Raw genomic sequence first — 24800 nt, 5'->3', positions numbered from 1 at the left:
TAGGGGAGAGTGGATACGCTTAATCCCACTTTTGTTTTTTTTTCTCATAACTTTTCAATGAAATAAAAATTTCAATTGCAAAATTCTCCATCTTGTAGTCAATTCGAATTGTAAGAGCAATGAATAATGTGTAAATCCGACTACTATGCCCTGTTGGTAATAGGCACAGTTTTGAAAATCACGTCAAAACGAGGTTTTTGTAAAAACGTGTGGTAACTTGATCCCTCGCCAACTAGGGCTAAAGAAACAAAACACGTTATGACCTATAGATACGAAAGTTCAGCTAACCACCTATCCTGACAAATTAATTAATAAGATAACCTTTTTAGATGCATGACAAACTTTAACCACAGTAGAAAGTCGAAACAAGTATTTGCGATAAATTAATGCTGTTTAACTGGCTTTCTCAACCTTCAAAAACTGATACCATCATTTGTTCATGGAAAAATTATTTAAAAATATTTTAGATCAATTGATAGTGCCAGGTACGTTATCAAAATGTTTTTCTATTTCTATACATTTCGAAAATGTTTGAGAGAACTAAAGATAGGGATCAAGAATAGCCAGTATTAAATGAATCAAAGATACCTGTTGTATGAGGTGAACAAAATTTAAATTTTTTGTATGTGTAGTGAAACTTTTTATTCGAAAAACGTGTTTTTCTAGGCGAAAGCCCTTAGAAAGTAATCATACTTGAAAATATTCATAAATAATTAGTTCGACGATCTCATACAACCGTTCAATAAATTTGCGAAAAGATCTTCGAGATGGATTTAAACACATATTTTCTAAAATATTATACAACTTTTCCAAACCAAATGTAATACATCAGATTTGTTTTTGAAACTGCATAAACAACCAAATACTTCATTTTCTTTTTATATTGTGATAACTTAATGCGTATTGATTAGGAGATATGGCCAGGTAATCAAATATCCCCAAGGATCACGTGTCCTCACTCTCCCCTAATGAGTTAGTCGTACATATTTTCAAGTGCCCAGTCACTTTTATCACTATTCAGATTGCAGTTCTCATGCTGGCTGTTCTTAGAGAAATTTTTATCAATTTCTCTTTCAGTTGAAGTTCGACAAGAGCTTTACACAGCATAGCATGAGCTATGTGCTTCTAGTTCTCATTGAAACAGCAATCCGAAAACATTTAATCTGGCGAAGTTCCTGTCCAAATTCATATAATCATGTGGTTTTTAGCCCTATTAGTAATGTTTCACCTCATCAATCTTGGTTGTACCGAAAGCAAGTACAATGTGACTTATGGAGGTAATACGCCACACAGCTGCAAAAAGGCAAACATAAATTAATTTGATCGTACAGATTTAGACAAGTGCAAACAGTACAACGCAGTTAATGGCTACAACTACCACGCCTTCTACCAACTGGATGAGCTGGAAAATCACAGCATCGATAACGAAACCATAGTCAACCTACGTTTATTCGTAGTGGCGGCCAAGGATGCCCACGTCCTTCTATCAGACATCGGTTCGACATCCAACGATGCACAAGTTTATGAAATAGGTTAGTATAACGTTCGCCTTAATTGAAATGAAACGATTATATCTTCTGATATGATCGATTCTCACTCCCACAATGAAAAGAGCGAAAAAAAGCATCGTCACTCGGGAAAGACCTTTCCTCTCTAATCATTAATGAACTTTCCGACCGCACCACACACTTGCTCTACAGTTATCGGTGGCGGCGCTAACACATTTAGCGAGATAAGAAAACAACGCAAGAAGAATCCACTCAAGACGAAAACGACACCCGGTGTTCTTTCACCGATCGATCCGCTGCCACTGCGGATCCGTATCACCAGGGATGGACTGATCGAGGTCGGAATTGAAGGACAGGATCTACCCCTGCTGTCAGCAACGGACAAGAACATAATAACGGTCCGCTATCTGAGCTTTAGCTCATGGGGATCAACACAGGCCAAGTGGTTCTACGACTGTCCAAGCGACACTCAAGAAACAGGTAGGTACCGATTGGGATAATCGATTGACATTGTGAATCAACCAAACTGTTCTCTGTATTATTTCAGAAACACAACTGGAAGAATTTGACCCAGTGAAAAATATGACGAGCATGGCGAAGTTACTCTATGAACTGCAAATGAACGTGTCTTTCGATCCACCGAAGTGGTACACACCAATTGAACTTAAGAAGTTGGTGTTTACAAGAATTGCGTACCACTCGTGGAAAAATTCACTGGAAACTAGAGCTATCACTCGCCTGTCTTGGCGTGATAACCGGACTACTTGGGTACCCGCTGAGCACGGAAACATAACGAAAGTTATCGGATTTCAGTATCTACTGTGGACACCGACGCTAGTCGCTAAGGAGTAAGTACGATTGCCGGATGGTTCTGAAAATAATCAAAAATATTCACGATGAAAGTTGTGTTTATTCGTACGTGATTAGAGTTTCGGAAGAAACTAATTCCCATCCTTTTAATTGTGCAATTTTGAATGAACATGTTTCTATACAATAACTGACGCTCTCTCTGTACTTCACTTTATTTGCAGCGAAGCAGAATCGGTAACCCTCGAGCTGTTAGGAATTGACCATATGACTTTTTCGTACGACGGTAGCTTCGAGTTCGTTTCGCGGGAAATCACAACGGAAACCTTCTGCTCGCTTCGAGAATCTCCCGATTGGCCCCATGAAACCAACGAGTGTGATCTAGTGCTCAGTACCGACGTTCCGCTATCGCCGTTGAAAGTGACGTCGGAAGCTGTGGTAAGAATATCGAACATGCATTTCACGTGACACGTTATAAAAGAATGTCGTTTTTTTGCATTCTTTCAGAGCTTCCACCCCAATATGATTCAGTCGGACTGGAATGTGGTAAAGATTACCAAACACGAGAACGTCAATAATCACGAGCTTTTTGCTTTACACGACGGAAGTCCGCGGCAGGAGACCATTGTGAGACTGCATCTTAAGCGAAATAACGAATTTTACGTTACCGTTCTTTTCGCACCATACTTCAGTAAGATGCGATTTGTTGAATCTTATTTCCCAAAAATTATTTCCTTTATTTTATTCTAGTGTCAAATGTTATGATTCTGTTGTCATTCTGGCTGGACGGGATGTTAAGAATTTGGACCAACGGTCTCGGAATCATCATTCTTATTGTATCGTTTCTACAAATGTCCGGATATGCCCCACAAACCTCTGATCCTACCATTTGTGAGCATTTTCTAATTACTTTAAATTAATATGCTTAAAATTCACTTTGATTTCAGTTAAGTTTTTCCGCTACACTCTCCTCTGTTCCTGGTTCTGTGTGCTTCTATTTGTACTGGACAAGTGGTTGCGCACTTATGGGCCGAAGATGGCACCGGACTCGTGGTTGGCCCGATTTCTCAGCTATCCACATTTGAGATTTTTCCTTCGGCTCGATGGTGGTTCGGTACGTACTTGCTGATTATGTGATTTACTGCGTTGCTTTCAGTTTTAACAAATAATTGTCCATTCTTCAGAGCTACGATAACCTTCATGGGAAGAATATGGAATGGCGTGACTTTGCAAAAGTGTTGGACCGAATTGTGTTTGTGATAATGGGTGGAATTTTTGCTGCGGCCTGCTTCAAAAAGATCTGAACGATTTCATCGAGGTGCATTTAGGGAAATCTTTTGATGACCAAATAGCAATAGATATACTCAATAACTGAACATATTGCATTAGGTTGCTAAAATAAAACAATATGCAATCTTAAATTATTTATTTATTCATTTATTTATTTATTTATTCATTTATTTATTTATTTATTCATTTATTTATTTATTTTTTCATTTATGTATTTATTTATTTATTTATTTGTTTTCTTATGCCTATCTCATATTGAGAGGTTGTGCCATTACCGTAAAATGTGGGAACATTGATCATTTTTTCAACAGTTTTTCGAATAACTATCTTCAATTCAAGTAGATGTAACTGTTTGCATTTTTAAAACAAGTGCTGGTACTCATAGATTGGAAATGTTCAAATAGTTGGGTATTTTATTTCGTTTTACTATAAAAAAATTACTTTGTTGTAAATTGTCATCCTGTGTTTTCGGGGTAACTTTCATCAGCAACATCTATGTAACGAAATGAGAGATAACGCTCGAAATGTTATGTAAATTGCATATCTGCAAGCAATTTCATGGCCTTATATTGTGACGTCTCGAACGAGAACAAAGTTGCCTAGAAGGAAACAGCTGACTTTTATCGAACTTATTCAAGAAAATAGTTAAAATTAAATATATAGCAATAAAAATATCGGATTTTCAAAATGAATTATTGGACAAAAATATTTACGGTTTCTAAAAAAGTGATCAGTTCGATTGAAGTTTATTGATTTAATTAATATGCAAGGGAGTGCTTGAGCAGATTGAAACGATGCACGAGAGTTGCATCATTTTCAATTTGAATTTGTGTTCATAAAAGATGCATTAAATGACGACATAATCGTTACCGAGAGATGCTTACCATGTTTAGAATATGGTTTGTATTTTGTTTCAATGATTTTGTTACAGGGAAGCATCTTATCGTACGTTACTGAAAAAAGTCTCATTTGATCAAACTTACCCTGGTGATGAAAGATACCCCGTTTTACGGTACTCTGAAAATCGTCAACCGAATCACGGTCAGGAGGGCCCGGTGTCTAATATGTTTATTTTGTTTATTTGTTGTACCTTCACCAACTGACACCTTGGCCCCCATGGTGGATGTTTAAACTAATAACATTTCAGAATTGACATTATTTTAGCTTTAACCCTCAAAAACGCAAGAGGTCTCAGAGGACCGGTTAGTTATAGTTCTCTAGTTTCAGTGAACTTAAGATTTGAAATTCAAATGATCGAGCGTTTTCCTGAACGGGACTCGCAGAAGAGAGTTATTGTGTAGAGCTCGAACGCGAGCTTGAAGATCCAAGCGTCCGAGGATTGTACAGCAATCCACCCTGGCAGTTAGTTAGTCCGTGACGAACAGGCCTCGAGAGCAGTCCCTCCGGATGCTTAGAGTGTCGAACTGTATTAACTGGCAACGGTGTGCGTCCCTGCAGTTATTCGCTATTCCGAAGATAAACCCAAGCTGTCTTGATGCCTTATCCACATTGAATGATATATGTGGTTTGAACTTTAGTGCCGCATCCATGATGACTCCGACATCGTTGACGCGAGAGTGTCTTGGAATGCTCGAGTCGAAGAAGTGGTAGTTAAACTGAATCGGATGGCGTTGAAGGTGACCATTGAGCATTTACTCGGGTTTAAACCATTCTGTTTAGATCACACAACGTACTAAAACTCTTCAATTCACTCTGAAGAAACTCTGAATCGGTTTTATCACGTATTTGTCGAAAAAATTTCATATCGTCGGCGAAAGAAAGACGGGGTCCTGGTAATTTGATATTGACGTCATTAAAGTAGAGAAGAAATATCACTGGACCGAGATGGTTTCCTCGTGGGATGCCGGATGTAGCGAAGAATGGATAGACAGTCTTAATACTGATTTGGAGTTGCCTTCCATCGAGGTAGGAACGAACCCAGCGCAGGAGTTATCCATGAATACCTAGTTGGTTCAGCATTGCTATTGCGATATCATGATAGATTTTGTCGAAGGCCACAGATAGATCCATGTAAAAGCATCGGTTTGCAATCCGTCAGCAAATCCATCGAGTACATATGTTTTGAACGAGAGCAGGTTGGTCGTTGTCGATCGTTTAGGCATAAAACCGTGTTGGTCATCCGCGAAGTAGTGTTTGCAATGAAAGAAAATGGGATCTAAATGATTGTGCATTCGAGCAGTACAGATACGGCACTTAAACTCGGGATTCCCCGATAATTATCACTGTTCGATTTGTTTCCGTGGAAATATGTGCCTTGCTTTCCAGCAGGAAGGAAATGTTCCAGTAGTGAATGATAGCATGAAGACTCGCCGAAGTGGTTCAGGATCCCGCTAAGGCATTTTTTGACAAAAATAGAGGGAACGCCATTTAGGCCCCGGAAACTAGATGATTCAGCTTGGAATTTGCTGCATGAAAGGTTGATGATTCGTCCTAGAGATATAGTTTGATTGGCGGTGGCAGCGACTTGTTGTGGTTGTGCTCGTTCACATATTTCCGAAACGACTTGGGCTTAGACTTCAGTTGACGCTCGACGTTTCGCTGCTGTCTAAAAAGGCGCGTCTGCTTTGCTGTTTGTTTTCGTGGCAAAGTTGAAAGTAGTAGCAAATACAAATAAATTTGTATTTGGTAGTAGTTTCGTGATGCAAGTGTCTTCTGTTTCGAGAATTTTTTAAATGCAACTCGTTTGGCAGATTTTCGTCCCAGTTTATATCCAACAGCGTGCTAACGATGCTGTCGTACTCAGCGTTTTGAAAATTGTAGACGATTGAGCTTGAGACGTCTTCAAAATTCAGTCCTAGGTTACCAGCAAGTACAAGCTGTAGAGTGGGATGATGACGAACATGCTGGACTAAAGGAGTCTGAGCAGTGCTGTAGTACGGAGCGTAGTTCCGGGAACTTACAAAGAAGAGGTCCAATGTACGTCCATTCTCGATGATGATATTATTAATTTGCCGAAGAGTTGCGCTGCTGTAGTTGTCCAAGATATAACTGTCATTGTTGATAAGCGCAGATTTTTCGATATCCAATCGTAGAAATTACTTGCTTGGCACCACGTCAAGCCAGATAAGTTGAAGTTACCAAGTATGACAATATCATCAGACGGGTCAGCGACCGAGGTAATGGAAGAAACGGAGGAAACACACATCGATCAGGCTGTAAACACTGTCAGGTGGAAAATACACGACACACAGAAACGGATTGCGATCGGCAAGTTTCATTGATATCCACACTTGCTCGGAGCTCGCCCACAGCTCATCGGGTTTTTATACCACGGTATACGGGGATAAGTATACCGCCATCTGATGTCTTGTGGCTGTTGAGGGCGTTGTGGTTACATCGGTAGACATGAAATGTTGAACCAAACACCTGTCGAGACAGAGTACGGTTGTAGAGCCACGTTTAGGTTAATGCAATGACGTCATAAAAGCAGCCCGTAGTCGCGAGTAAATAGCTGTCCGTTGATGCATTTAAACCACCAACATTCTGGTAGTAAACCTCGATGCTATTGTACGACGGATCAGGTTCAGCAGAGATCGAAGCCATGTTGCCGTTTTGAGCGTATTGGAAGATACTTTCTTCAATCCCACGAACAGTATTGGAGTGGCTTGCGGTCGCTTGGTGTTGTGCGGAGGCAGGAACGGGATGATAGTAGCTTACGGCGAGAGTCGAACGATGAGCTGGAAGCAGTAATTTGAGCAATTTTTTCTTATTACAGTAAAAGTATTACGGCCGAGTTTTGGGTGTATTTATCGCTAGTAATATAAATTGCTTTCAGTAGCTAAGCTGAGAATTTCGTACTTTCGAGACATGCTACTTAGCGAGCTTGATCCGAAAGCATCCGATTCGGTTCGCAGGAGTTCAATCTGATTGATTTTAACCGAGAAGGTGAGATCTTCGATTACGAAGAATATTTGCCATCGGGGACGATGCAGATTGTTTTCCCCAATAAATCGTCTGCTCAGTAAGTTGATCTGCACTTACTGTCTCCCGGAAATATATTCCGTGCGTCGCCTTCAAATAACGCAGTAATGACCAATCTACAGTGAACTTATATTGAAAATGTCACACCACTTTAGTTGCTGGGAAATTTCAGCATTCCGCATCGCTTGCGAAGAATTTTGTGAAAATTAATTACCGCCTTTTTTAAATTATTGCTATTTTCTACTTCGAATTTGAATAAAAATTGATTGAAATTTCTCCGAGCAACGTGTAAATTCTGCTCAGTTTGACATACGTGCGTTTCGCCTTCTGTGCAAATTGTACGAGAAAATCCTAATTCTGGGAGTCTGCAAAGGGCGTCAATCCAAATGATTTTTAACCAAAACTGCCTCGCTTTCAGCAAAACTTCTTAAGTAATTGTTTATAACAGCAAGGCTAACGATACTTTTACTGGTCCTCCTTATCCAGTCAGTGTAATGCTATACAACTTTTGTGATATTCCTTTATGTATGTTAATTTGATCATTTTTAAATCTGAAGTTTTTTTTCAGGGACATTGTAACATTTATTAAATTGTCTTCCAGACAATTGACTTTATATTCACTGCGATATATTCACTGAAAATACTGTTAGTGTTGACAAATGCCGCAACTTCAGTCTGCAATCAGATCTCGCTCAAAACAGAAGCAAACTAACCCCATTTGCTATCAGATTGCAGACAAGTGGATCTAACAGTGGGTCGCTTTGTCTACTTTGTAGCAGAAAATATCGTTGCTTCTACCTATTAAAGTTTCGACCTTGAGCAAATAGCTACTCCGCAACTCTATTTCAGAAAGGGAAACAGTTGTTAAAAGTGAATATGAATACGAAATGTTAAAGTCAGCATTCCCATATATATGGATGATGATTTAATCGAGGTTCGACCTGACCTCTGATCCCGTAATTGAATAACTCTTTTCAAATTACGGTGAGGTAATCTCCGTTGAAGGAACTTATTCTCAAGTACTTCTAGCGGTGCTGATTGAGATTGCGTCCGACAAAACCTATCCCCTCCTATCTGACTCTTTTAATCAATTCAATGGAGCTCAGTATAGGCAAAGCCCTATGTGCTAATTCTGTAGTCTGACGCCTCAACAAGGAAAACCAAGGGCGCAGCAGTTAAGGAAAATTCATCAACTTCAATAGACACCAGCACAGAATCAAACAATTACCCAATTCATTGTGGATCAGAAAGTAACACTTCCTCAACAACGACTGCAAAAACTTGCAAAACCAAAGCAGGAAAAGCCGAAGAAGACCATTACACAATAGCGATTCGAAAGAACAATAAACCCACACAAACGTCATAAATTTTTTAAATTTTGGACAGGGCCGGTAAATTTTTTTTTAGCGACGTCGACGCGATGAGGATATGGAAAAGAACGCGAGAGAAGGCAGACCGATTGACACCCAAGTTGTAGTGGATAATGCTGCTAAGGTTTCTCCACCAAGAAACAGCATCCATCAGACAAGATATAATTGGAGTTATTTATTTTCGATTTTACACATTGTGAAATCATATGAGCCCCATGGCACGGACGCCAGCCTTGGGAGAGCACTGAACTCCTTACCTGCTTTAAAAGCATAGACAGGATAAGTGTTCCATTTCTAAATACATACTAAAAGCCAAAGTTAGCAATAAAAGGGCTGTAAAGGAAAATTTAGAAATCGAATTTGCAATTTTGAGTGTCGAGATTTGATGTAATCTCGAGAAAAATTTTTTTTGACGAAGATTGACTTTTTTGGACTTGATTGTTTAGACATATTTTTGCCTCTCATACATAAACTTCATACCATCACTCTAAAAATCGTCAGCCTAATCCAGCCAAACATTTTTTTTTGACAAAAATAGGCATTCTTGATTTTAACTGGGCTGCGTGGCGGGGTTTCTGCCCCGATGGACATTAAACGGTGAGATACTCACAAGTTTCCCATCTCATGATTTACAGTCTACGTGAGTCTATTGATGACATTTGGTCCGTAGACCGGCATTGGCTGGCTGCTATCAGCCTTCTGCTGTAGCAGCGGAACGAGAGGATGCCAACGGACTGGTTCTAAAACCAGTACCGCAAAATTCAAGCCCCATACCAACTTATGCTTTTATGAATAATGTTCATAAAGTTGTGTACTAGTGATGATGATGATGATGGTCCCACCTCATACCCCTACAAAGGTGTGAGCTGGACGATTTATCTAATAGATAATTGATATTTTTACACATGACTAAACCAGTGAACAAAACAAATACGGACTGGTTAACAGTTCAGACATAGATTTTCCTCCAAAAGACCGCAACCAGATAGGCTTCAAATATTTCGCAAACAACCAGAGTCCATCAAGCAAATTTCCATCCCGGGAAGATGCTTGATGGAATCGGGAATTGAACCCAATATCCGAAATTTTCGACAATAACAAGCAAGACTCCTCCCGCCTGACCAAGATATCGCTACTACCACATACAAAGATGGAAAGTATCGAGTATGGTGGCAGTGCAGAGCCTAGCCGATTTATATCATCAACGTCAGACCTTAAACTAATCTACCACTAACCCAAGGCAGTCAAGAGAAACTCCCAACTGGGAATATCCTAGATTGATCGGGAAATGAACCCGAAGTCTTGTCATATAAGAAAGAATCATCAAGGCCACTCCCAACGAACTAACTCCGGTATTACCACCATCGCAGCGATGCCAAAATTAGCCATATTGTCGAGCAAAGCCCAAACAGCTCCATCATCTACTCCAGACCCCGATTACTACAAATGTCCAAAAGCTTATATTCAACCCGATAAGCTATTTGTTCTGGTCGCTACGTCAATTTCAGGATGGCCTCTATCTGATTTACGCGCGCGTGGCTCAGACTTTTGTAGACATCTCATTATATTTTTTTTTAAGTTAAAAAACAAATAACAAAATCCATCATCATCATAGAGAACATAATAACTTAGTACGCCTAAAAAGGAATAAAAAAACAATCTTCATGATTTTACATATTTTTCAAATAAATGTAAATCATAAAAATCTGACTACAAAACAGATTTTACGTGTGAAATACATAATGTTTTGAACTGCATCAATGTTACTGCACGTTTAATTTGTCTTGGCATCGAATTGAAAAAACTTATTCCTTTGTACAACAAAGAGTTCTGTGATCTACTGAATAAAAAATTCGGTGTTCTTGCATCAGACGCGTTTCTAGTGTTGTACCTATGCACATCACTTCCTCTTTCAATTCGATCACACAAATATCGAGGCAGCATTCCATTCATAATTTTAAAAATGAACACCATTGTCAAATAATAAATCCTTTGCTTCACAGAGAGCCATTGTAATGCGTCCAACATGAAATAAGAGGAAGTGTACCTGTTACATTTTAAAATTAATCGCATGATTCTATTTTGCAGTCGCTGTAACCTCAATATTTGTGTTTGATTGGCAAGAAACAAAATGGATGGGCAGAAGTCAATATGTGGTGAAACAATAGATTTATATAATAAAATTTTACTACTAATTGTTAAATCATTTTTCAGACGACACAATATACCATACTTTTTAGAAATCTTTTTGATGACATTGTCGATGTGAGACTTAAAGGTTAACTTGTCATCAATGATTATTCCAAGATATTTTAATTCACTAACGCGATCAATAGTCTCACCATTTATTTCCACGTTAACGTCGGTCCTAGTATTAGCCGAAGAGATAATCATATATTTAGTTTTAGCAACATTTAACTTTAATTGTTTGAACTTTAACCAATGCGCTAGAGAATGTAAGTCTTCGTTCAAATGTGCCACGGCTTCATTTATATCTTTAGCTGCAATGAACAGAACAGTGTCGTCAGCAAACAAATTTAAATCACAAAATCGCAAAACCCGCCTCATGTCATTTATATACATAATAAACAAAATAGGACCCAAAACACTACCTTGCGGCACCCCAAGAGGATTGCCGAGAGGACTAGATACAAAATCGTTAAAACTAGTTTTCTGAGTTCTATCACATAAATAGTTTTCAAACCACTTATGTGCTATCCCTCCGATACCAAATCGTTCTAAAGTTTGCAAAAGTAAAGGTCTCGAAATTGTTTCAAAAGCGCGTTTTAGATCCAAAAATACTGCAAAAATAGTCTCTTTAATCTCGATTTTTTCTTTCCATTTTGCTAACACTAGATTCAAAGCGGTTTCGCAAGAGTGTCCCTCTCGGTATCCCGATTGCTCCGGAATTAGCAAATCATTACTATTCAAATATTTCATCAGCTGGCCCTTAACAGCAAGTTCTAAAATTTTCTCTAATGTGTGCAACATGTTAATAGGGCGCTACTCTTCGGCTTTATCCGTCCCAGTAACTTTGGGAATAGGAATCACTAGTGATTCCTTCCAAACTTTCGGCACGTGCCCAGTTTGTAGCGATTCATTTACAAGGTCCAGCAGATCGTGTCCGATGACATGAAAGCAATCCTGTATCACTTTTGCGTTGACATTATCGATACCAGCCGATTTTCCCAAAGAAAAACAAATATCCTTCAACTGTTCAAAAGTGATTGGGTGAAATCCATCAAATCTACAGTTAACATTAATCGGCTGTGTTATTTCCACAGGTTCACCGACCAGCTCAATACTTTGATTGATCAGTTGCACGCTGTTAACGAAATAATTGTTCAATTTTTCAGCTATTGTTTGTTCAGATTGCTCTTCTACCCCGTTGAAAGTTATGGACTACGAGGAACTAGATTTAGGTTTAATTAAATTCTTTAGAATTTTCCATAACTCTTTGCTGTTGTTTTGATGTTGATCGATCTTCCTTTGAATATACTCACATTTGGTCTTTTTCAAAGCTCGTGAATACATGTTTCGCGCGTGTGTATACCCATTCCAAAGACGTTCATTATTAGTTCTGCAAAATTTCTTGTACTTTTTATCCCTTTTACGTTTCAGGCGCAAAAGATCTAAAGAGTACCAGCTGTTCGAGTTATTTAAGTTAACATATTTTTGAGAAACTAAACTATTTGTACACTCTTTTAACGCGTTAGTTAGAATAGCTGCCTTGTTATCCAAATTTCCATTTAATTCCGTAAAATCCAGGCTTCTCGAAACAAGTTGAGACATGGCTTGTTTCGAATATCTTTTCCAGCACTTAATTTTAACTTTATCCTCCTCACGGTTAGGCTCATTCTCCAGCAAAATTGAAATCGTCTCATGGTCTGAAATTTTACAATTGGCCTCTACATACGAATGAACCTCATCAAAATTGGAATACACGTGATCTATCAATGTTCTGCTGTGTCTGGAAATCCTTGTACACTCACTAACCGTTTGCTTGAAATTGAAAAACTCAGCCAACTGCTTCAATTGATTCGAATTTTGATCGTTGAGCCAATCAATATTAAAATCGCCCGAAATTACATTAACTTTGCTTAAATCAACGAAATTCTCCCACCAGTTTTCTAAAATTTCTAAAAACCGTCGATCGCTTGAACTAGGAGAATGGTATACTACTGCAAAGTTTCCCATCTGCATGCCTCTTTCAACTGATATACCCAAGAACCAATTATTATCAACTGCTTCGTTTAACCGAACGTTGAATTTAATCGATTCTTTGGCGTAAATAGCAACTCCACCAGTGTGTCTGGAATGCGATAGGCAAAAAGCAACTTTATAACCCGGAATACTATACTGATCAAATGCATCTGCATCCACTATATGTGTTTCTGATAGAAAAACCAACAATGGACGTTTGTTTTCTACAAGATGTCGCATTGCAACAAAGTTTGTAGACAACCCGGCTATATTTAAATACAATATTTCAGACAGCCTCCCGTTTGGTAGTTGCTATTCACTTGACAAAACGTTACTTTTTTTAAATTCCAGCAGTCTCCGATATACTGAACACTGCTTACTAAATGCCGCATGGTTTACGTCCAAATTCAGTTTACGTTCACTATTCTTTTTAACACAATTTACGCATTTAAAATCAGTTGACAAGCATTCAGATGTTCTATGTGCTCCATTACATCTGGAGAATGTTTCTTTGTTTACGCATCCCGTACTCTTATGACCAAATTCTCCACAGTTGAAGCAGCGCAGCACGTTAAAGGCCTCTAAAACAGAACACCTATCCCAACCAATGTTCACCGTACGGGCTGACATTAGGCCGCTATAAATGTCTTTGTCAACTTCAATTATAATATTGTATTTGTTATATTTGAAGCGTGGATTTTGGAAATTGGCAACTACTTTAACCTCTTGAATCGGAATGCCCTCATTCTGACTTTTCAATAAGTCAATGAAGTCATCCGGCGAATATCGATCACTCATTCCCGTAATTTTTAACTTTGGTTTACCGGGTGCCGGTATAACAGCATTATACTTTTCACCCAGATTGCTTACAATGTTTTCTTTCATCAAGTTAATGTTATCCCCAGCTGCACACTCCACAATAATCGAGCCATCTTTACCGTTTCTAAAGTTACTAATTTTGTGTACTTTTGGATTCAATTTTTCCTTTAATGCTTTTCGCGTATCTTCATTCGATTGGGAAGATTCGATTGGTTTAATAACAATGACCGGACGAGCCTTACGTTTCGTTTGGCTTTTGATCCCAGAAGCTCCCGTCAAAACATTCGCGTAAGTTTTTACTGAATTATTAGCGAAAACCTCGTCATCATTTTTATCATCAAGTTCAATAAGTATCGGTTTATCGTTTCTATTCGCTATTACTTTTCGTTTTCTACTGGGATTACCATCAGATTCAGAATGAACCTTTCTCTCTGTAAAATTCCGCTTTCTGTTCATCATAGCTAATTCATTTTCGTGATAAACATTTCTATTCAAGCAACTTTTCAAATCTTCCAACTTTTTGGTAACACTGTTTTCCAAACATGCCACCTTACTCTCTAGAGTCTCTTTGAAAGATCTGATTAGTTTTTCCATCCCGTTCCCTATTGCGATGTTTATCTGCGCATCGATGTTATTTCGTACAGCAGCGAAAGATTCAGAAATGGAAGCAAGTCGTTCCATCTCTTTTCTCAAATCACTGATGATCGAATCACCACCTAGCGCGCCAAAAGATTGGACCGATAAACATTTCGCACATTTAAAGCAAAGACTTTCATTGTCGGTAACCCAAGTGACCATCGATTTTGTCAGCCCAGAGCACCGCTGATGGAAGCGATCAAGGCATATTGAGCAAGCAACATTGTATGATACGGATAGATTGCCTCTGCACTCCCCCATACCAAACAGACAAATTAAACGCACCGGCACAATGAACAATACAAAACAATGAAACGAACTCTGCGACCGACGACGCTATATTTGGGCGACGCACAGTGGCCGGAGGCTGGCCAAAACCTCAAAAATTTATTTTTGAAATATTGATATTTTATATTTTTCCTAAATTTCTCATGTATTGAATGATATATATTCAAAATTTTATGATCATTGGATAAGAACACGATTTTTAACACGAGTTTAGACGTACCAAAGTCCGGATTTTTTAATGATTTTCATTTCCGAAACCACCATTGCTCTGTTCATTTCAAATGCATGTTGCTCTTTTGATTTTGGTCCGATTTTAGCACAACTAGTATCATTGTGTAGAGGAACGAAAGAACTTTGTTAATGGGTAAAATACATTTGGTAAATTTGCTTGAAACTATGACTTTTTAGTTTAAATATGTTTAAGGTGGTCAGATCCAAAATACTTTTTTCACTAATGTATTCTGTACAAATTTCGGAATCATTTCGGAACGGTCACATAGTATACATTCTACGTGAAATTACCTCTACTTTTCGAATGGCATGGTCTCGTTCTGCGCCTAGGTGCGCAAAAAGGTTTAAGGCGATTTTGAAGCTTTGTTGCTGATATGGAGACACATGGTGTTTTGTGTAAAATAGTTAGACAATCTACAGTAAACCAACACATTATACAATGGATTTAAAGTAGTGTTCTTCATTTTTTATGAGATTGCTGACATTGGTGAACAGTAACGGAAAATCTACCATGAAAACGGGATCATAGTTATAAGAAAGGTTCAATGACACTGTATGGAAAAATGCATTTAATATTTTACGACTTTTGGCATCAAAAATGAGCTCAGCACCTCAAAATTAGCTTAAATTGTGATTTTCAGCCAAATTAGGTAACATTTGAGGTTTTGTCCGACTTTTGTTTGAAGAGCCGCCACTGTGCGACGGTCGATCGAGAAATTGTAATTATAATTAAATCAAACGCAACACAGACAGTAGCATACTTAAACACATCTCATCTGAATTAATTTCACTTTGGCTTCTTGTTCAACACAAATTTAATCACCATAAGACTGTATTTCACAACAACAAAAATTAAATAAAACTGCAGTAATGACGCACAAGTTACTATGTTCACCATCAGAACAGCATCGTTGGCTGCGACAACTTCACGTACAGAAAATCGATTCGGTAATGACATCGCGGAAACAGTGGCTTAAATTCATAAAATAAACAAACATTTCCACTAATAAAAGCGTTACGGAGGTCACTGAAGGGATATTGAACATAATTAAAAAACACATGTTTTTGTTCATGGTCCTGTTTTCGTAACGTAAAAACGTGATTATTCCAGAATTCATGACACTTTATTCATGATTTTGGGAACAATCTTTTTCCGTGTTCTAATCTACTAAATACTACTAAAATACACTAATCATTCGCATTTATTATACATTTTCTCATCAGCAATTTTGGAGTATGAAATAATATTTGAATGTTTGTATGCGCTTGTAAAAAAGTGCATGGATCTTTAATTTTTTTTCGAAAATGGTTTTCACGTATGAACAGAGTTTGCCTATCCTAAAAATTGAAATTTTTGTCTAAATGAACTTGTTTTCATCTCAGTAACAGCTACTGTAATTAGAAATACCACACGATTTGATTTAAAATTTCTCGGTAAATTGGAGTTTACGATATCGTATTCCGCGAGATGTAGTACCAACGCATTAAGTTGCTAAAAGTATTACTGACACCTGAGACTAACTATCACCGTATTAACACATTTATTTACACAATTTTATAATTATTTCTACAAACGATACACATTCAGCGACCCGTCCTGTTCTTGTCTTCGAAACTCTTGATACAGCTTAAGCACAATCCTGTGTAATTCAATTTGTTTCCTTCGTTTCAATTCCAACATACGGTCCACCTGCTCTTGAACCTCATCTTCGATCATTTCTTGTGGAAATTCATGAATGTAGAAGTCCTTTCGAACTAAATTGTTCTCTGGTAAATCTAACAAAAATAGAAAAAAAATACGATTAATTACAGATTTGGAAAACTTCCACAACTTTTGCCCTCACCTGAAGAAGCATCACGAATCACCCGAGGCGTATATTGCTGGTACTGATAGTATTGAGGACGCATTTCCACCATCGCCACAAGCAGCATGCAAACTATCCATACTCGGAGAGCGCTTGCCCAACCTAGTCCCCGTACAGGTGTCATCGTCACGCTTTCTAATGGCTCTCTATGCGATCGATGTAAGATGTTAAACAATCGAAGGTTCGACGTGCACTGCGATCCAACGTTCTGTTCACCGTGGCTTTAATTTGGTTAAGGACGGACCAACAATAACATAAAATCTTCTTCAGATACCTGTTTGGTATTCAAATAAGGCCCCACTCCCACCGAAGATTTATCAATCGGCGTGTCGTACATCATCAAAAGTGCGTAACGCATCGCGCACTATGACCGGGCTTGTTTTGATATGGGCACATCTAGGGTTGAGTCCTATGAAATGTAGGCCGTAGGCCTTTTGGTTGACATAGTTTGGAAAACTTTAAAAATTAGTAGGTAAATTAAAATGCGCTCTTGGGGCCCATGCAAAACTGGCTCAGCAGATATTACTACGATAAAAGCTCAGTACCTTCTTCTAACAAAGCAGGATTGATTTACAGTCGTATAAAGTTCTAGATTAAGGAAATCTTTCTTATCCTCACTTGCGGTGGAAATCTGATGCAGGCATGTAGCTAGAGGGGGGCTAGGGGCTAAAGCCCCTCCCGAAATGTTTTAAAGAATTAAAAAACATTATTATCAGCGACTTTTGACAATTTTGTAGCTGGTGTGAACAAATTATTGAGAAAAAGTCAAAGTTTCTAACCACCAAAACAATGGTCAAAAAACTCAGTGTAGTGTAGGTATACTTCTGTCCGAGCCAGTGCGAGGAAAGCTACAAATATAGTGACTTTTATATTGTGTGCCTTGTCTGAAGAACAAAGTAAACTGCTACTAGAAATCTGTCGAGATGAGTGAGTGGCAGAAACAAGAAGTGGTGCTCCAGCCGAACACGGTGATTAGTGATGACTCGCATTAGACCGAGCATTCGTGGTGAGGAACATTTTCTGAAGGTGAAAATGGAGGTTAAACTTATGGAAGTCGCCTTTATCGAGTTGTACCGTGCCAGGTATTCAGCGCTCGTAGCGTTCAACAAATTGGCCTAGGCGAAACCATTCATTTTTTTCGATTATAGAGGTTTTAACCTTAAGGTCATTCGTCTCTTCGGGTTAGAAAAATCTCTCATGAAAAATTTCTAACCCTATGTGCGGGGTCGGGACTTGAACCCAGGTGCGCTGAGCACAAAGCAATCGATTTACCAACTACGCTACGCCCACCCCTCATTCATTTTAAATAATTTAAAACACATAGTTGTGTATGACAATGCTATAATTAAGAGCTTCATATATGATTGGTGTTAAGTCAGACCGGACTAAGTGACAAAGTATTGATTTCGAGACAAACGAGTTCAAAGTTTGAATCGCAGCTTCCTTTACGATATTTTGGCCAAATTTGTTGTTTATTGTTACATATTTCAAATGTGGCAAAAATCGAGTGCAGTCAAAGAAATTCTTTATCCAGTGCTATCAATATCGCATTTTTTATGTTTAATAAGCATAAGCGTAAGCATTAGAGATCGCCCGTAGTTGCTACTCCGTTATTGACCAGAACCAAATTAGGTTGCAAAATGTTGATTGGAACAACATGCTTGGGAATAACATGATGAGCCACATTGTACAATCTATTCTGATCCTTGCATGCTGATCAATACCGACGCCGGCCCAGAGTTAAAAATAATCGAATCTCTCTTTTGACGACTGAAAATGAATCTGATGCGACTCGCGGTGAGTAGAAAAAATATTCATTCAAATATCCATGTTAATCATTCAGTTGAATATCGTACAATATATTCATTTCACTAATTATTTAGGAAAATGTTTTCAAATGCCGATAAAGCATATGAAACAACAATCATCATCGCGTACATTGTGCCAGGGCCTACTTTGATGCGTTTGATTCGTTGTTCACGGTCGCTTCGTGTAATAATCGGAGACGAATGAAAATCTGCATGGATGAATGGGCGGTTTGTTCGTTTGACGTTTTCAGCTGCGTCACTGAATATTGTAAATGAATGCGGCTGAATATGGTCAATTTTCATTCAATGAATTTGAATATTTTTAACTCTGCGCCGGCCACGTCCGAATGCAGATCTTCTGGGAAAGGAAGGAATGTTAGACCGATACATGTTGCTACTAGAGACCGAGGAATCCTCTGCATCTCCACATGTATCACGGGAAGGGGAGAGTTGTTAAAAAGTGTGCCAATAGCGTTATCATGTAATAATTGCTCTGGGCAGCCGGCTGCCGAGAATTTGGGAAATTTATCATTTGTTGTATTAGTACGATTAGCAAAATAAGCAACTTGAACTCCGGATAGCCGGCTATAAGGAGCACTGCTTATATTTTTTAATAATATTCATTCACGCGCCGAATTTTTTCGTGGTTTCTATCGTGTCGGTGCTGATTTAACCCGGCGATCGTTTGAATAAAATGAGGAATCTTATACAGAAGGTTCATCAGACTCTTCCATAGGTGTCGCGGAGTTGGTGGTTTGGAAGGAAATAGGGTCTAGCATTCGCTCCAAGCAAGCGATGCGACCTGTAAAGTATAGTTTATTAGTTAGTAGTTCAGTTAGCTCTCGAGAACACGATTGCCCGAAAAATAAGATCTTGTATAGTTTTTTGTTCTTTCAAAATCTGGGTAGCCGGCTACCGAGAGTATCCTGTTTTCTAAACAAAAGCAATTGGAACTCCACACAGCCGATCGTTGGAGTACTGCCCAGGAAAACCAATCTTATCTGCGTAATGGGCCGGATACCATTTATTGCGACACTATTTAGGCTAATTTCGCTATTCCTTCTCTACGATATATTTTTTGGGTTGCAAACTACCGAGTGATAACACGTTATACAGACAAAGAGTTATGATAGCTCTAGATGTTATAAATCAACGAAAGTATTTCCTATTTCTAATATCGGATTGTTTGTGAAATACACGTATACGAACGATTATATCGAACATTGAAAGGAAATACAGAGGATTGGAGGAAAGTCTAATTGGAGCTGATTTCCGAACAACTTTCACGGTATTGCTTTCTCGGCTAGACCCGCCCGCACACTCCCATTCCGCTACGATCGGCAGAAGGTTGATAGCTCCCAGTCGTCGCCGGTCTAAGGACCAAATGACATCAATAGACTTAGACTCGCGTGAAGGCATGAGATAGAATTGAAAGCTAACCAATGAAAATGACAGCAAAACACTTATTCTTCGTGCTAACATAACTGAAGGAAATTGCCAACCGGTCCCCGATCCCTCTCGCGAATTGTCAATTCTCAAACCTTATACATGATTGAAGTCATCATTCCACTTAAATAAGGGCATGTATTTTCCCTAAGCACATTGAATGCTCTGTGGATCAGTTCCCCCCTTGGTAAAACAATCCCTAAACAAACATAGAAATTAGTTTACCGACCGGCAGATACGTGTTCCCTTACAGCGCCGGATACCCAAAATTTACATGCGACAAAATATTTGCAATCCCGAATATAAAAGATTCAAAACCTCTACTCATTTGCAATAAGAAAGTAAAAAAACAGTTGAATATCCAAGGCGGTTTATTTTCAACGATAGCACCGCCGATGAAACACCCAATAAAAATAGGTGACTAGGGACGCGGTGAAATTAGCTGAGCACCAACCGGCTGGTTTGCCACCTATTTTTCGGGTGTAGAATTTTGGGGCGACACCTGGTAGTCGCTAGTCGCTGGTGAAACGCCAATTATTTGAATATGTCAATTTTTCTTATTGCCATATTTTTTCACTTTTTGGATCGAATTTTTTTCTCTGAAAAACCATTTTCCACTATTTTTACAATGCACACTGTGTTTCTAGACATTTTCTGTGCACTTTTTTTGTCCTTGCATCGGGAATCGACGGCCCGTAATGCGAGGAAAAGATATTTTTTCATTTGCCGGAATTCGATTTTCACAAACTGTCACCACTCGCGTCTGTCGAAAATATGCCGAAAAATGCTTTTATAAGCGAGAGGGTGAATGTTTTGACGTTTCTTTGAAAAGCCAACATAAGCTGGCTTTCTGGCTCGGCTAGTTGTCAAAAATGACAGCGAACGCGCTTTAAGCAACGTTCACATTCCTACGAGCCAATGTTGTTAACTCGACCTGAAACTTTTCGAATGCAAACAAACTTCATTTTGATGTGCTTAATTGGTACTCAGGTTATAAAAGCGTTCGGATTTTGTGGAGAAGAAGCGATGCAAGAGAAAGCGTGAGTTCTCATATATTGTTACTAATTACTTGTTTTGATTCCAACTTTTAAACAATTCATGTGAACAGACCTTGAACATTTGAAACGTAGCTAGCGCTACTGGTATTTGATGGCAGCTTCAGGCAACAAACAGTTTTCACGGGGCTGTTTATAAGCGAAGACTCCATATCAAGAAGACTGATATCTCTTTCCTTCCCCCATACAAACGAGAAGCGACAGAGGTTACAGCGCCTCTATTGGAAGAAGGGAGGAAGCTTTATGTAAAAATGTATATGTGTGTGTGCATCACTATGGAAAGTACCACCTTTACCCGCAAGTGGCGTTGCTGTTACTGTCTCCGGATTCTGGACAGAGTTGCCAGTCTTCTTGATATGGAGTCTTTGTTATAAGCCACTTTACTTTGTATAGTCGTTAAATTGCACCGTTATTCACACTTTCGATAACCGGGAGGCAGTCACTCTGACACACGATGGACAAAATCTATAATCTAACTCATCAATATCTCATTTTTTATGTTTTGCGACTTAGTCCGGTCTAACTTAACACCGACCATATATCGATTACAAGATCGCTACCGCTTACTTGCAGATTTATGTCACATTTGGAAGAAATTAAATCCATTCCATGAAAAAAACGGTACATTACGGTTTGCCCTAATCACAAACCGCTGAACCAGGCTCGTGCGCAGAAAATTTTCAAAGCGAGGGTTTTGATTTTTTTTACATTTCTTATAAAAGAAAGGTAGGTATAGAAACCCTCCAACTTTTTATAAGGTCCGAAGAGTTTTGTGTAGCAATCAACTCAGCTCAACAAATTGGATAAATATCTGTTATCGAGTAGTTAAGTACAGGGCCTAAAATTCTCATACCGATTCAATGAACGATGAAATTCACTGAATTCACCTTCGTCTTTTCGCTGCCTCCTTCGTTACTAAATTCACACAAAGCAAAACAATAACGACAACGCCCCTTCTTCTTTCGATTCTATGGAAGCGAGTAGCAGAAGTAGTGACTTTCGTTTTCCTATGGCAATACGAAAATTCAATCTCGTTTAAATTTCAAATCAGTAATTTTGATTTTTATTTTCATTAAATGAAATTATAGCAATGTGCATCATAACATGCAACTAGAATGTCGCAAACACAGGAAATACGCACACCACTGCCCCTTCAGTCGTCCAATATCATTGCTAGCTTGTAATTCTCTCAAATCGAACAACGGCAAATAAATATCGTTACTAGTTTCTTTTCGTTTGGCCAGCGCTATGTGCAATATCGAAGCGACTAATGTCGTTCTCAATTTCGAAGCGAAAACGAATGTGTGGAGGAAATAATGAAATTGAATTTCCCCGCATGCTTTGTCGTAGGCCGTTGTCTCATTTTCGGTTTCGTAATGTTCTAGTGGTTTAGAAATTAGCATCGCTCGCTCGTCATTTTCGTCAGATTTTGGTAAACGAAAAAAACATTTTTCGACTCTGGTTAAGTATGCCTTCCGACTAAACCTTTGTATCTTATATCTCGCCATCCTCGTCCATCCGAGGCAACCGTTAGGTACTACTTCAGCAGTAATTGGGCTCTTGCTCCGTTTAGGTTGTGTTAATCGTTCATATTTTTTCATTGCTGATTTTTCTTGCTTGCTGTTCAACCTTCGCGGTATATCTGACTTGCTCAGGTCTGCTGCCAATATCGACATCTGGTGAGACACGAAACGTTCCGAAGGTGTCGACCATGAGATGTAAATTATTCTCGTTTCAACCTACTTTGCAGGGTTACTTATCCATCTTGGCGCTACTCGTTCCGATTTATTTGCTAGCTGGTGCTGAGAATTTTTCGGCGTCGGTATTTCTGCCGATACCGATGCCCATTTTTGCGAGCCATTTAGCTGTCAGCCACTTCGATGGAGGGATCATCGGGGCTGACATTTCGCCAGACAACGATATACCGATTCTCTCCGACTTCGTGCTTTTCCTCCTTAGCTCCCGTTGAAGCTCGCTGACCGCCCTTTGCTATGTAACTGATCTACTCAAAACTATGGGCCCATATTATTGGCTCGAATCAAAACTCGTCGAAATGTCAATTGACGATAGGTTCATCCGGAGTGTTCATTTGTGTTTACATTTTGGTAGCGTTGCCAATTTTATTTTGTGTCCACCACCCAATGTGGCTACGCCACATCGCTTTTGCGCGTGCTGTCCGACTTCGCTACCGCTCAGTCGAACTTAAACTAGGGATAGCCCCTATGTTTGAGTGAGCCGGGCAAACGAGTGGATCACAGGTTCGCTTGCTTCCGACGGCCGGTCGGTGGCCACCTCGCCCTGCGGATCCTCAGCGGCTTTGCGCCGCTTCAGTTCCTAGGCCTCGGTTATGCGGCTAAGCCGCATCGAAATGGTACCCCTTAAACATTCTAACTTGAATCGGTTGTGTCACCGGAGCCGGAATACGAATTAGAACCAGCCAGCATTCCGGTTGAGTTAAACTGGGAAGTTTAGTAAAATTTAATCTGGAAATAAAAATTTTTTGGCAACGCTCCAGCACCCCGTTGATTTCACCACCTGGGCACCAGGTTGACGATATGAAATGAACTTTGTTTACTTTCGACAAGTTTTGATTCGAGCCAACAACATCCAGCCCAAAACTATTACTAATATCGAAACTTGTGAAAACGTGAACCGACCCAGAGATGTCGACCAACTTGACTTACATCTCTATCCGACCACCCTCACGTGGTTATTTCTCAGTTATCCTAGACCCTCATGGGAGGGGTTTGAACCCCCAAAACTCTTCCCTTGCGTACTGGCCTGTGCTGAACACAAACATTTACCAATTTTGTGGCGTCTGCTCAGATAATATTGATAAGGGGGAAGTGGCAGCACTGGCGAATCGCCCGTACGTCTTGTCGTTAACGTCCAATGTTTTTCAGTGATATACAATATATTCACCAGGAAAATGAAGTCAATCGTTTAGTAGGTAACTTTTTTCTGTTAAGTTACGTGTTAGTAGTTTGAAATATCGCGAGAAAAGTGTAATTTTGCATAGAAGTTTGTCGTCACAACTTTGCCATTGAAGTATGTGTAGCAAGACGCGAAAAAATACGCCCGTTCGTTCCGCTTAGCGTCTGCAGCGCCGCCTGAACCTGAGTAGCTGATGCAACAATTTCACGGATGAAGGAGAATTCTTCACAGAAATCTCATGAATTTATTTATTCAGAACTGGTGAGATCGTTTCATGTCATTTTTCAATGCTTGTCTACCTTCATAAATATTTTCCTTTTTGTACGTGCCAGAATCAAAAATATTTTTCATTCTGGAAACGCGAATATATTGCAAATATCCAATTTATAGGTGGATGTATTTGCGCGGGGCTTATTGTATATGAAGGCGGCCTCAGAATGTACGTGTAGGAACAGGCATTCTTGAAATGGGTCGTTGGATGTACAATAGAGCTATCGCCTTTCATTTCCAGCGCCATCTATCGATGAAAACAAATATATCATTACATAGATGCAGATAAGTTTCTTCCATAAAAGCACTGCCGGACAGTGGGAAATGG

The 24800-nt window shown here is 39.1% G+C and overlaps 1 protein-coding gene across 1 annotated transcript; it reads left to right on the top strand.

Annotated features, from left to right (window-relative positions):
• Positions 1 to 1094: 1094 nt before the first annotated feature.
• LOC131694592 (uncharacterized) lies at positions 1095 to 3699 on the top strand. Its single transcript, XM_058983071.1, has 9 exons — positions 1095 to 1277; positions 1332 to 1532; positions 1701 to 1988; positions 2056 to 2356; positions 2540 to 2753; positions 2823 to 3006; positions 3066 to 3206; positions 3263 to 3429; positions 3500 to 3699. The coding sequence occupies exons 1-9, from the start codon at positions 1196 to 1198 to the stop codon at positions 3617 to 3619; spliced, it is 1698 nt and encodes a 565-aa protein (XP_058839054.1). The 5' UTR covers positions 1095 to 1195; the 3' UTR covers positions 3620 to 3699.
• Positions 3700 to 24800: the final 21101 nt, after the last annotated feature.

This window comes from Topomyia yanbarensis, unplaced genomic scaffold (assembly GCF_030247195.1).
Source record: "Topomyia yanbarensis strain Yona2022 unplaced genomic scaffold, ASM3024719v1 HiC_scaffold_103, whole genome shotgun sequence".
NCBI lineage: Eukaryota > Metazoa > Arthropoda > Insecta > Diptera > Culicidae > Topomyia > Topomyia yanbarensis.
This window is presented reverse-complemented; position numbering and strand designations above follow the sequence as displayed.

Coding starts and splice junctions, on each gene's coding strand:
- LOC131694592 (XM_058983071.1), top strand. CDS start 1,196: ATGTGGTTTTTAGCCCTATTAGTAATGTTTCACCTCATCAATCTTGGT. Junction 1,533..1,700: donor TGCACAAGTTTATGAAATAG/GTTAGTATAACG, acceptor CTTGCTCTACAG/TTATCGGTGGCGGCGCTAAC. Junction 3,430..3,499: donor TTCGGCTCGATGGTGGTTCG/GTACGTACTTGC, acceptor TCCATTCTTCAG/AGCTACGATAACCTTCATGG.